We start from the raw sequence: 13,938 nt of genomic DNA, 5'->3' as shown, positions 1-13,938 counted from the left end.
AGGAAGACTGTGGCAATTTCATCAAATGTGCACACATACAAAAAGTGATTTCCGCTTGTGTCTGAACATTCCACTTAACCCATTTGGTAAAATAACCCTTTTCAGCAATTTGAATATAAAATGAAAGGAATGAAGCCCAGAAGGAAAAGCCTCTACAAAAGACAAATCACAACAACTACCGACAGATAACTACAGTTGGCCCTACGACAAATAATACGGGTTGAAGTTAAGCTCAACTGAACAGCAACCTAGACAATTACTAAATTGTTGAAATTTAGTAAAACACAGACAAAATGTTGGGAGGAGCAATTAGTAACACAAAGGACCATAGAAAAGCAAATTGTATATAATCCTCATGGACATAAGTAATTATCCAGAAACAAAGTTCGAGAAGTTGTAGTTTCTTTTGTAATTTCATACAATTACTTTGGGATTCCAAACACATTTCAAGAAAATAAAGATTCCATAAAATGGAGAGACTATCACGGATGTTCGCTTGTGATGTCACAGGGCTGGTGCCCGTAGGATTTTAAATTGAAAACTGCAATGTGGACTGAATACTGTACAAGAGTCAATAGCAGCCCCCCCCTCCCAAGAGTAAATGTTTGGTACAAGTGATGACAAAAACAAAGTTTGAATTTGCAGTAATCATTCCATTTTATTATTCAAATCTAAATCTGCTCATTCAGGATAACTGAAGTTTCACACTTTACTTAGTTCGACTAAGTAAATCATGGCAAATTGCACAATTCTTATTTTCACCTACAGTGCAAGTCTATTATAGCTTTTAAACTTTTTTGGAGTACTTAATTATATTTTCCCAATTAAGGGGCAATTTAGTGTGGCCAATTCACCTACCCTAAACATCTTTGGGTAGTGGGGGGGTGAGACCCACGCAAACACAGGGAGAATGTGCAGACTCCACACAGTGACCCGGGACCTCAGTGACATGAAGCAGCAGTGCTAACCACTGTGCCACCCCTCTTACAGCTAATACAATTCAGAATAAAAGTTAGAGAAAACTAAATTTGGAGTGAAAGTTCACTTTTGTACCCGACTGTAATTTTAAACCCAGAACCCTTTATTGACTTAAGTACGCCACCCCTACTTATATATATTACAAGCTAAACTTGATAATGACTGTGGAAAGTGGGGGGAGAAGCTCTATTACACAACCTCTTCATTTACTCAAATGGCAGAGCATTGCTGCATGTCCCTGTGATCTTCTGAAGTCTCTTCATCTTCTCACAATACATTCAAAAGCCACCTCAAAGTTTATACAATGACTGCGATTCTCCGAGGCCGATGGGCCGAGCCTTCACGCCCGTTTCAACACGGCAGCAATCACACCTGGTCGCTGCCGTCGTGAAACGGGCGCCTGATGTCCGTTTGGGGCATCTAGGGGCCCAATTGGCACGGCAGTACCACGGCCGTGCCAAGGGGGGCACAGGCCCGTGATTAGTGCCCACCGATCGCAGGCCTTGCGTCCGTAACGGACGCACTCTTTTCCCTCCGCCACCCGGCAAGATCAAGCCGCCACGTCTTGCGGGGCGGCTGAGGGAAAAGACGGCAACTGCGCATGCGCGGCTGACGTCACAAGGGGGGGGGGGGGGGGGAAATCGGGTCCCGGAAGTGGGCGCGGAGGCTGCCGTGGGTGATGGCCTGCCCCACGGCAGCCTTTACGATTCTCCGCATTTGCGAAGAATCTCACCCTGTGCATTTAGTAACCTCCCCTCTCCTACTTTCTGCTTAGTGTGCAATATTGACACGTAAAGTGCCTTGGGATGCTCAATTCAGTGGAAGATATGTTGCTGCTGTCATTTTTAACTGGGAGGTGTGGATAAACTGAGGACAGAACATTTTATTCTCCCTTGCTGTATGGCCTGTATTCTGAACTTCTCTGTAGTAAGAGAGTTATAAAATCAGGGAATCACCAACTCAAATCTGCAGTATTGTAATCTACAATCATAATACATATTTCTGCAGCTGTATGTGCTTTAGCAGCAGTATGTGATCAAGCCATTGGATACACTTTGATTTTGTAGGTGTTAACATTACAGAAATTGCTTGTGTTTTAGAAATGGCGAATCATCTAGTGGTTGATATTTTGGTGACGTATTTGCCATGTCACTGAATGCTAAGCTTACAGGTCATTTTCCAAACCATGCATGAATCTCAACCATTACATTGGGTAAATGTCAAGCAAAAGCATCAGTCCAAAAGTACAATAAAGGGACATTTAACCTGTGCTGATTCATTCTAGATACTAGCAACCAATTTCAGGAGGGAATGAGAATTGTCTTAAAGCAGGTCACTAGCCTCGTAGTATCTGGTCAAGTGCAATACAAGGGGGAAGGTATTTTAAAGTGCAATGGCTATTTAACACTCAAAATATTTTAAACGCAAGCCTTATAATTGAGCAGATGAATATGACATCATCTAGTGGCACCTTTGGGGCTGTTGTTTAAAATGAAAGCAAACCACGCAGCCATCTGTGGTGTTAACACAACATGCAAAAGAGTGGGCGCGATTCTCCCAAAAAATAACAAAGTTAATTTGTGGCGGGTTCTTCAGGGAGTTTCCTTCCGGCTCTGCCGACGAGTTCCCTACTGCTATTCAAAGACACTTAGTCACTTCTTTGGGTCCTGGGGAGTTTCTCATTGGTTTAGCCCACACTTACAAGTTTTTTTTTGCACTGGTACCCCAATCTCTAAGCAAGCTTGTGGGTTCCACAACCATGGTCCCCCACACGCACCAATCCGCCCCTCCCCCCAAGTGAGGATACCACACTAAGTGATACCCCCTCTTCAGGCACACCCCCTCACCCACCCAACCTCCCAGAGGCCCCTACTTAGCTGCCCTGCACTACCCCACACTTCAAACCGCCCCCTCCACACTCATTTCATGGGCATTCTACCTCTCGCCTCCTGATCCTTGGCACTGCCACCCTGGCAGTGCTCCTGTTGGCTTGACAGTGCCATCCAGGCACATTGACAGTGCCAGGTTGGCAGTGCCAAGGTGTCATGGTGCCTGCATTCCAGGGGAGAGCCAGGGAGCCACCTTGTACTTATCTTGACCACCCAGGGGTCTCCGATGGCCCAGGAGACCCCCTCGGGTGCCGTCACCTGTTCCACGTTTTGTGGACCAGCATTGATTGGCCTGGGAGGCTGGAGAATCAAAGGAGGCCGGTGGATCCCGCGCAGGTAGGTAGGTTTACACACTACTTGTGCGAGCGTCATTGGGTCCTCCTATTTGGAGTGGGGTTCGAATCTGACATCTCACAGGATTTCAGAGAATCCCAGGAGGCGCAGAGTCTGTTAAGAGGCTTGCTGCAAACCTCTCCCGGCATTCTCCGACCGGTGTTGCACTGAAGAAGCGAGAGCACAACGCGGCAGGAGAATCGTGCACAATAAACAGTAGAACCAAAATATAACAAATCTAGTATAAAAGATAGAGGGTGTTCTTGAAAATTAAATTCCTCAGTTATATTGTTCATTATAATTTGGTGTAACAAGCAAATTTTGCATGACTGGTTTAATCACCCATCTTTCAATTGAAATACTAATATTGTGAAAGAACTTAAAACATTTACATGGAAATAATGTTTTCATTCAATAAAAAAAAAAGAGTTGGCGCTCTTACCACTGCTGCATTATTTTGTCGAACATCAATGGCAGTTGCCAATCCTCCAACTGACTGCAAGTCCTCATATGTTACACTACAAGGAAAAAATATACATTTCAAATATTTGCTGTAGCTAGATGTGCAACGGGAAGTTAACTCTTCACATGTTAGTATCATACACATTTCTATTCAGACTTGGGAACACTTACTTTTTGCGCTGATCAGCCAGAGAATTACTTCTGGTCTGTGCAAACATATCAAAGTTAGCTGAATCTCGAGCATCTGGATTGCAGTTGGTCAATGAGCTGAGGGTACCACTGACATTATCTGCGCCCAGGTCTGAAAACAATAAATACTTCAGTAATAGTTTGACCAATATTAAAGGAGTAGCTAATAAAACAAACAATTCCATACATAAGCATAAAATACTAGTTGGTGCTGGAAATCTGCAATAAAAATTGAAAATGCAGGATATCTGGCAGGATCTATGGAGAGAGAAACAGAGAGAGAATCATTTCAGGTCAATGACCTTTCAGTATGACAGGAAAACATTAGCAATGTGACAGGTTTAAAGCAAACATTGTGGCAGGGAAAGTGGGAGATGATGGTAGCACAAAAGGGATCATTGCCAAGTAGATGAAGTATAGATCTCCGGCTGTGCCAGCATTTATTACCCATCCCCAATTGCACCTTCAGGGGACAGTTAAAAGTCAACCACGTTGCTGTGGGTCTGGAGTCACATGTAGGCCAGACCAGGTAAGGATGCAGACTTCGTTCCCTAAAGGACATTAGTGAACCAGATGGGTTTTTACAACAATCAATATGGTTTCATGGTTATCATTAGACTTTTAATTCCAGGTTTTTTTTTATTGAATTCAAATTTCACCATCTGCAGTGGCTGGATCTGAACCTGGGTCCCCAATGCATTACTTTGGGTATCTGGTTTGCTAGTCAAGTGATAATACCACCACGCCACTGCATTCCCTTCTGTGAAAAACCTCACGTGGTCAACAGGGAATGACTGATTTATCTCGCCAAGGGCTTAGTAAAATACAAGTTCCCGTAGTGAATGGAGAGAAGCCCACTGAGCTGGGGCTCATTAGCGGGACATTTGAAATAGCTTACAGACCCGGACTGGCAGTTCCCAATCGTCCTGGGCAGGGACGTTTGTTTTGTGTCTGCAGTAGGGGCTTTATTTTCAGTTTAAAATAAACCAGTTTAGGGTGGCACAGTGGTTAGCACTGCTGCCTCATGGCACCGAGGACCCGGGTTCGATCCCGGCTCCGGGTCAGTGACAGTGTGGAGTTTGCACATTGTCCTCGTGACTGCATGGGTCTCATTCCCATAACCCAAAGGTGTGCAGGATAGGTAGATTGGCCACACTAAATTGCCCCTTAATTGGAAAAAGAAAATTGGGTACTCTAAATTTATTTTATAAACAATATAAAATAAACCAGTTTGGTCTTTCACTCCGCACCTCCTGGAATTATTACATTGGCGATGAGGATCAGGCGAATATCAAGCATGGAATTCTGAACAGCCTTTTTGAAACTCCCCAATGCCTTTTTGAAATGCCCTGGTTTGGGAAGCTCGAGCCTTATGATGAGAACATGCAGGACTGGCCCCAGTATGCCAAACACATGAGCTAGTTCTTCTACTCCAATGGTATAGAAGGGGGATGACAGACATGAAGTAATCCTTTTGGCAGCATGCAGGGTCCCAACGTTCAGCGTTTTTAAGAGTTTAACTAATCCTGCAGCACTAACACCACAATGTTCAATGAGCTTGTGGGTTTAGTAAAGAACCATTATGATCCAAAGCAATCTGTAATCCTCCACCGTTACTGATTTAACACAGCTGGGAGGACCCCTGGGGAACCAGTGACAGAATTCCTGACATGGGGTGCGGCACAGTGGTTAGCACTGCTGCCTCTCAATGCCAGGGACCCAGGTTTAACTCCAGCCTTGGGTCACTGTTTGTGTGGAGTTTGCATGTTCTCCCCATGTCTGCGTGGGTTTCCTTTGGGTGCTCTGGTTTCCTCCCACAGTCCAAAGATGTGCAGGTCAGGAGGATTGGCCATGCCAAATTGCCCCAGTGTCCAAAAAGAGGTGGGGTTACTGGGATAGGATGCTGTCTCAGAGGGCCGGTGAAGATTTGATGGGCCGAATGGCCTGTTGTACTTTTGGTAATCTATTCTATTAATGAAGCTGGCTGAATACTGCGAGTATTCGGGGGGAGGGGGAAAGAGAGAGAGAGAGAGAGAGAGAGAGAGAGAGAGAGAGAGAGAGAGAGAGAGAGAGAGAGAGAGAGAGAAGGACCCAGCATTCCCAATGAAGACTCCCATGTGGCTCACCCACTACCAATTTTACATTGTCAGGATATTCTGATATATCAAAGCATGGCCGGCTAACCCTGAAAGTATGGTTTAATACGACCAGTGCAGTTCGCAGAGTGGGATGTACCAGTAGTCCCTGTCCTCAAGTCCTATACGTCAGTCCGTCTTTATTGGAACTGTAAACTAACGATCATAAAGCTTCATACTTAGATCAGTAACCGATCTTCTAAACATAGAAGATTTATATCAAAAGACCCTAGAAGATCAGGGAAGCATCCCCAGAGATTTACATTAGCCACAAGGCTGCTGAGAGAGCATGACCCAGGCAAGTTTGCCAGAAATCAGCAGTATGTGTGCCGTCCAGGCTGGAAGCCAAAGCCACCTCAGGCCTGAGCCTTGCAAGTCTATCAGCCTTTAAGGGCAGCACGGCGGTGCAGTGGTGGCAGTTTATTTAAAGGACGTACTAAATCACAGGTGCTGCAGAAAAAGAGAACCTGGCAAACCTGAAGGAGGTTTGAGATGATTTTCTGACGCCAGTGCCCATCTCAAATGAGAAAAATGTGTTCCAGGCAGACAAAGTGATCGACCTGGGTTACAGAGTCGATAGAATAAGGCTTACACCCAGTGGAGGATAAAGTGGAGGTCAAAGAGGCACCAACTTCGAATTACAAAATCTTTCCTTGGCCTCGGAAACTACCTGGGACATTTACACCAAACATGGTCATTTTGATGTTACTCCTGCACACACTCTGTTAAAAATATATACCAGATGTCACCCCTGCCCTCAGTTACAAATACACCAGAGTGGTCATGGCAGGCGCTGCTGGATGAAGCCTTTGCGGAGGTGAAGCAGCAGTTACTATCATCAAACATCCTGTCTCATTATGACCTCAAGAGAGAACCGATATTAACAGGTATTGCCTCTCCATATGGAGTAGGGGCAATCCTTTCCCATCGATAGGATGATGACACAGAGAGACCAATAGCATATGCAGACAGAACCTTGGCGGATGCGAAAAGACGCTATTCGCAGATTGAAAAGTAAGGATTGGCTGTTATTTTGAGGGCAAAGAAATTCCACCTTTACGTCTACAGCCGATATTTCACAAATGTAACAGACCATAAACCCCTGCTGGGCCTTTTCAAAATGGACAGATCTTTTTCACCCATAGCCTTGGCTTGGATCCAACATTGGGCATTATTGTTAGCAGCCTAAAAAGCTCTCTTGAGCACTGCCCAGGAACGCCTTGGGGGACGCATGGTAGCAGAGTGGTTAGCACTGCTACCTCATTGTGCATGGGTTTGATTCCGACCTTGGGTGACTGTGTGGAGTTTGCACGGTCTCTCAGTGTTTGTGTGGGTTTCCTCCAGGTGCTCCTGTTTCCTCCTATAGTCCAAAGATGTGCAGGTTAGGTGGACTGGCCATGCTAAATTGTCCTTGGTGACCCGAGATGTGTAGGTTAGGTGGGATTATAGGTATTGGACCTGGGTGCTCTTTTCAAGATGTGTAGGTTAGGTGGGGTTACAGGGACTGGGCTCTCTTTCAGAGGGTTGATGCAGACTTGATGGGCCAAATGGCTTCCTTATGCACTGTAGGGATTCTATTCTATGGATTCACATATTGCCAACGTGGATGCCCTGAGTCGCCTCCCGCTGCCCATAAGCTTGGCTCCTGGCACTGGAAGAAATAATCATGACCATGAACTTCCTGCACACTTTGCCAGTGTCTGCGAAGCAGATTCAAGCGTTGACAAGAGCCCCACACTGGTAAAACTGTGTCGTATGATCTTCAGTCACGGAATCGGAGGACACCTCACAGATGACATGAAACCCTTCCTCACTAAACGACAAGAGCAGAGTGTAGAAGATGGCATTATCCTATGGGAAGCCTGAGTAGTCAGCCCCAGCCAGGTTGGCGCCAAATCCTGATAGAATTATACAATGGACACCCTGGATATCCAAGATGAAAATGCTTGCAAGGATCTACATCTCGTGACCTGGGCTCGATATAGGCATCGAGAATCTGGTGAACCAGGAGCACCCACTTTCAGATGAGGTGCTGTGGTATTCTGGCACCTCACCTGTGGAAGTCACCGACATGGGCCCCATCACCTCCTCCTGCCTCGGGGTGCCCGATGTCTCCTGGGCTACTCCATGGGGGTGCGAGGAGAGCCATGCCCTGAGACGCCCCCGTCACCTGGAGACCTGCTCTGATCTCGACCAGGGTCCGCACGCTCATGGCCATGGAGCAGAGTGTGGACCTTCGCCATCTGGGACAGCACCACATTATCCATTGACTATGTCACCACCTTCTGGGTCTGTGTCACATCAGCCAGTGACTGCACTATCTCTCTCTGGGACTGCGCTACCTCCCGCTGTGACTGCGCCTCAATTGGCCAGCACCTGGGAAATGCCGCCATGTTCCCAGCCACGGCCTGCTGTGACTGTGCCATGCTCAGAGGCGCTGCTGCAATTTCCAGGTGGCTCTGGGACATGGCCGCCTGTGAGGCAGCAAACCTGTCCTGGGCCTCAGACAGCGCCTGCACATAATGCCCTAGGCCTTGGATATGCTGATCCATAGCCAAAACTGTCGCCCCCCCAATGCCTTCACCGCAGATGTCACTAGGTGTTGGCCTGGGAGGCATACATAATCAGCACCACCTCCTGCTACTGTACTCGGTTGGACTCCTCCAACTGCACCTGCTAGATCAGAATTGGGCAAACTATGGCCCGCGGGCCGCCAAAGGTCTTTATGCGGCCCACCAAGGTCAAGTCATTAATTTTTTTATAAAAGGTTAATGGGGGGGGGCTGTTGGGTTACTTACTGGTATAGGGTGGATACGTTGACTTGAGTAGGGTGATCATTGCTCAGTACAACATCGAGGGCCGAAGGGCCTGTTCTGTGCTGTACTGTTCTATGTTCTATATGAGGCGCCCAGAATCATAACCGGGTGAAGTAATTATTTTACTTAATATACTATGCGGCCCTTTAAAATTGTGAATTTCTGAATGTGGCCCTTGCACGGAAAAGTTTGCCCACCCCTATGCTAGATGCTCGCCGAGAACCCCTCGTAGTCCCTGGCTCTGCGACTGCATCACCACTATGAATGGGACTGTCTATTCCAGAAGCTAGAGACCCACCTGGAAGGCAGCCAGTTCCTCGGGTCAGCCTGCCCTCCGACCGTCCGCCCCCTCGGGTGTTCCTACCTCTACCTGTTGTACCGGGTCAATTGCGTGGTGAGCACCAGAGTGTGTCCCAAGAGCCTCTTCACTGATATGCCCAACCGAGGTGAAACAGGCATATCAGTGAAGAGGCTCTTGGGACACTCTCTGGTGCTCACCACGCAATTGATTCAAAGATTCAAAGATGTGCAAGGTAGGTGGATTGGTCATGCTAAATTGCCCCTTAATTGGAAAAATTGAATTGGGTACACTAAATTTATTTAAAAAACAGAAATCAGATCCAACATGTCAACCACCCACCACCGTGCATCAAAAAGGTCATGCAGTCAGATTATGATAAACTCATAGTAGGTTTATTTGTTAATCCAAATAAGGAGTCACCAATCCTGACACTATCAGATATCAAATATTAATTCACAGTAATTCTTTATCTTTGGCAATTGTGATCACACTTTAATGACTTATTTACTTGGTTTCCAAGCATGAATCAGAACATTCTGGTTAATCTTGTTGAGGTTAGATAATCTGGAAAGATAATGAAATAGCTTCTTTACCTAGCCCAGCGAGCTGTGAGGACAGAGAAGGAGCAGTCATGTTTCCAACCATTGGGCTCACAACTGCAGGGGAACCTGGGCCCAAGTCTATCAGATTATCCGTGTCTGTAACTTCATTCAATACCTAAAGAAATAAGACAGAAGTGAACAAAATGTGATGTTTTAAAAACTTCCAGTCGCCAAAAACTGCCGTAGATTTTTCAGATTGAATTGAAGACATCCAAGAAAAGAATGTTTTCAAATTAATTCCCTGTGGTTGCTGAAACACAAACAGACTAAGAAGAAATTATATGATGTTTACACAACAACCATGATTCAGTAGATAACTATATAAGCGTTTAAAAAATGCATAGTCAATACTTACTCCATCTTCTGCATCCTGATTTCCACGTCCTGATCTACATCGTTCAAATCTGCCCAGGAGAGATGAGAAATCAGAAAAAGCTATATGGCTACATATTAGTTGTTAGCTTTAAAGGCTCCAACATGCCCCATGGAAATGCGACCAAATTAAAAAATCCAAATTCTTCTGCTTGTTTAGTTACTGTGGAGCTTTCAGTGTGCAGTGATATTCCTCACATTTCAGCCTTACAAAACTAGGTACAGAAACTGAACTACAATATCAATGTCACATTTTGCCCACAACATCTTCCTTTAGCTCTGCTCCCCTCACATCTCCCTTTAGCTCTGCTCCCCTCACATCTCCCTTTAGCTCTGCTCCCCTCAATTAGGTTATGTTACCAAGTTCCCCACAATGTTCCAAAAAAAGAACCTCAAAGTCTATTGCTGTCTTTGCCCGATTTGAATTATTTATAATGTGTACATGTATGGTGTTTTTTGAAGAGGTATCTGCCCGGCAATGTGGAAAATTGCCCAGGTGTGTCCTGTACACAAGAAACAGGACAAATCAAACCCAGCCAATTACTGCTCTACCAGCAAAGTGATACAAGGAGTCATCAACGGTGCTACCAAGCAGCACTTACTCAGCAATAGCCTGCTCACGGATGCTCAGTTTGGGTTTCGCCAGTGTTACTCACCTTCTGACCTCATTACAGCCTTGGTTCAAACATTGACAAAAGAGCCGAATGCCAGAGAGTGATTGACTCTGACTCTGTGCTTCCGTAGGTACAGTGTGAAGAAGGTCCTGTCCTGGGCCAAGCAGAAGCGGGTGGTGCAGAGGCTGGAGCTGGTTTACGTGTATACCAGGACTTTACGGTGGAGCTGGCGAGGAGACGGACTGCTTTCAACCGGGTGAAGAGGGCACTGAACATTAGCAAGGTGCAGTGCAACATTGTATATCCAGCGAAGCTGAGGTGACCTACAAGCTCAAAGACTTTTATTTTGGAACAGCGGAAGCAGTGAGGAGTTTACGAAGGCAGAAGGACTGTGGCAGAACTGAGAAATTGAGAAATGGCCATGTGCCGATGTAACCTCAGGACTGTATTTTCTTCTTTTTTGTTTCACTGCGTGCGGGTGTGTGGGCTAAAGGAGCCAATGTTGTATATATTTGGGCAAGGGAAGTGGGGGGACTTGCACTCGAAGGGAGGGCTCTTTGGGGTGTAGGTGGATATGCGGGGTGTGTGCGCGCTAAAAGGGGATTTCTGGGCTTTCCTGGGGCCGGGCAAGGGGAAAGGAACCCGGGCGGGTCCTCCGTACTGGCCGGTTTAAACTGATGGGGTGGGGGGAGGGGCTATGGCTATCGGAGCCTGGCAGAACAGGGTCCGAGTGGTCTAGCTAGGGTGGAAAGTTGGGGGGAAGGAACCAAGGAGTTTTACATGAGGCAGTGGATGGGAGGAGTTGGGGGGGGGGGGGGGGGGGCGGTTTTACAACACTTGGGCATCACGTACGGCACTCTTTCAGAGGTTGGACGCCGTTGAACGTGTGTGTGGCGGGGGGGGGGGGGGGGGGGGGGGTCCGGACTCCTTTTTTCCCTTTGTTTTTTGTTTCCACCGTGGGAGGGTTTGTTTTATTGGATGCATATTTTCACAGGTAGGCCGTTGTTTCGGGTGATGGAAGGATGGGATCGTTGTTATTGTTAAGGAGATTGATTTTGTATTTGTTACCGTTTACTGTTTGTGGGTGGGGTGTAAATTTGGGAGGAAAATGTGAAAATGGAGAATAAAAACATTTTTATATAAAAAAGGATAATCCAGAGGACTACAGGCCAGTGAGCCTTGCGTCAGTGGTAGAGAAATTACTGGAGAGAATTCTTCGAGTCAGGATCTACTCCCATTTGGAAGCAAATGGGCATATTAACGAGAGGAAGCACGGTGTTGTGAAGGGGAGGTCATGTCTCACTAACTTGATAGAGTTTTTTGAAGAGGTCACAAAGATGATTGATGCAGGTAGGGCAGTGGATGTTGTCTATATGGACTTCAGTAAGGCCTTTGACAAGGTCCCTCATGGTAGACTGGTACAAAAGGTGAAGTCACACAGGATCAGAGGTGAGCTGGCAAGATGGATACAGAACTGGCTAGGTCATAGAAGGTAGAGAGTAGCAATGGAAGGGTGCTTTTCTGATTGGAGGGCTGTGATTAGTGGTGTTCCGCAGGGATCAGTGCTGGGACCGTTGCTGTTCGTAGTATATATAAATGATTTGGAGGAAAATGTAACTGGTCTGATTAGTAAGTTTGCAGACAACATAAAGGTTGGTGGATTTGCGGATAGCGATGAGGACTGTCAGAGGATACAGCAGGATTTAGATTGTCTGGAGACTTGGGCGGAGAGGTGGCAGATGGAGTTTAATCCGGACAAATGTGAGGTAATGCATTTTGGAAGGTCTAATACAGGTAGGGAATATACAGTGAATGGTAGAACCCTCAAGAGTATTGAAAGTCAGAGAGATCTAGGTGTACAGGTCCATGGGTCACTGAAAGGAGCAACACATGTGGAGAAGGTAGTCAAGAAGACATACGGCATGCTTGCCTTCATTGGCTAGGGCATCGAGTATAAGAATTGGCAAGTCATGTTGCAGCTGTATAGAGCCTTAGTTAGGCTACACTTATTTATAACGTTAAATTCTGGCCGCCTACTACCAGAAGGACGTGGATCCAGAAGAGGCACTGTGGTAACCTGTCAGGGCCTTGTTTTGAGCCCGATTAAATTGGATAGTTTAAATTAAAGAATTGCAAACTTTAAATCAAACTGCAGTCAAACCTCAGGCAGGCTGTGGGGAATTCAGACTTGACTAAAGTCAAATACACAACACGCAGACCAATTGCCAGAAACATGTCTGGAACACACCCTACAATCACCCATCACGAGATCATTGTACCCTATTTTTAAAAAAATAAATTTATTTTATTTTATTTTTGAATAAAGTATATTTACCATTATGTACACAAAATACAATAGTTTATATACATAGAAGAGAAGGAAACACGCACAAAAAACAAAACACAAAAACAACAAAAAAGTTAGAATAAAATAAATGGTAGGGTATTATGTGCTCACTCAACAACAGCGGCTCTGTACAACTGGCAGTATTGTTTTTGGCACATAAGTAGGCATCTGTGTGTGTGTGTGTGTGTGGGGGGGGGGGGGGGGGGGGGGGGGGAGAGGAGGAACTGGGGAGCTACATATACATTTGGGCACCAGGGAAACAAATACAGAACAATTACAGAGGGAAATACGCAAATGGATCTGGTGTTGGTGTTGTAGCTTGCTGCTCCTAGACGGTATTCGCTGCCGTTGTCGTCTCGCAATCACCTCCGCTTCAGCCATTAATCCTGTCTTTCGCCCGGATTTTCCTTGTTCTCTGCTCCTGTAGATGCCATGTTTGTTACTGTTTCCCGTGCCCTCCTTCCGGCTGTCATTCCCTTGCCTCCCCCCCCCCCCCCCCCCCCCATCTCCCCCACCTCACTGGTTCCCCTCTACTGTTCCCTGTCACCTCCCTCTTCCACCCCCTCCCCAGCCCCCCTTCTCTTGTGGTTTGCCTTTCTTTTCTCTTAGATTTAGCTGCTATCATTTCTCTCTTCTCTCCCCCCCCCCCCCTACCCCCACCTCCGGTCTACCCCTCCCTCCCCCGCCTCAGCTACTTCCCCCTCATTCTTTGCTACCTGGCTATTCTTCTGCTTGTTTGTTGGCCACAAACAGGTCCTGGAACAATTGAGTGAATGGCTCCCACGTTCTGTGGAAGCCCTGGTCTGACCCTCGGATAGCGAATTTGATTTTCTCCATTTGGAGAGATTCTGAGAGGTCGGACAGCCAGTTGGGTGGTGCTGCTGACCCCCAGCCGAACAG

The 13,938-nt window shown here is 46.4% G+C and overlaps 1 protein-coding gene across 9 annotated transcripts in view; it reads right to left on the bottom strand.

Annotated features, from left to right (window-relative positions):
- The window catches only part of LOC119978749 (TOM1-like protein 2), a 130,989-nt gene that overhangs the window by 43,610 nt on the left and 73,441 nt on the right, over positions 1-13,938 (bottom strand). For all 9 annotated transcript variants that reach the window (XM_038820592.1, XM_038820589.1, XM_038820596.1 and 6 more), the window contains 4 exons: positions 10,061-10,109; positions 9,697-9,820; positions 3,834-3,963; positions 3,643-3,718 (listed from right to left, as the gene is read on the bottom strand). In XM_038820592.1, the coding sequence (XP_038676520.1) occupies positions 3,643-3,718; positions 3,834-3,963; positions 9,697-9,820; positions 10,061-10,109 (379 nt within the window). The remainder of the gene's footprint in view (positions 1-3,642; positions 3,719-3,833; positions 3,964-9,696; positions 9,821-10,060; positions 10,110-13,938) is intronic.

This window comes from Scyliorhinus canicula, chromosome 15, assembly GCF_902713615.1.
Source record: "Scyliorhinus canicula chromosome 15, sScyCan1.1, whole genome shotgun sequence".
NCBI lineage: Eukaryota > Metazoa > Chordata > Chondrichthyes > Carcharhiniformes > Scyliorhinidae > Scyliorhinus > Scyliorhinus canicula.
The sequence above is the reverse complement of the archived record's forward strand: the minus strand, read 5'-3'. Positions and strand labels throughout refer to the sequence as shown.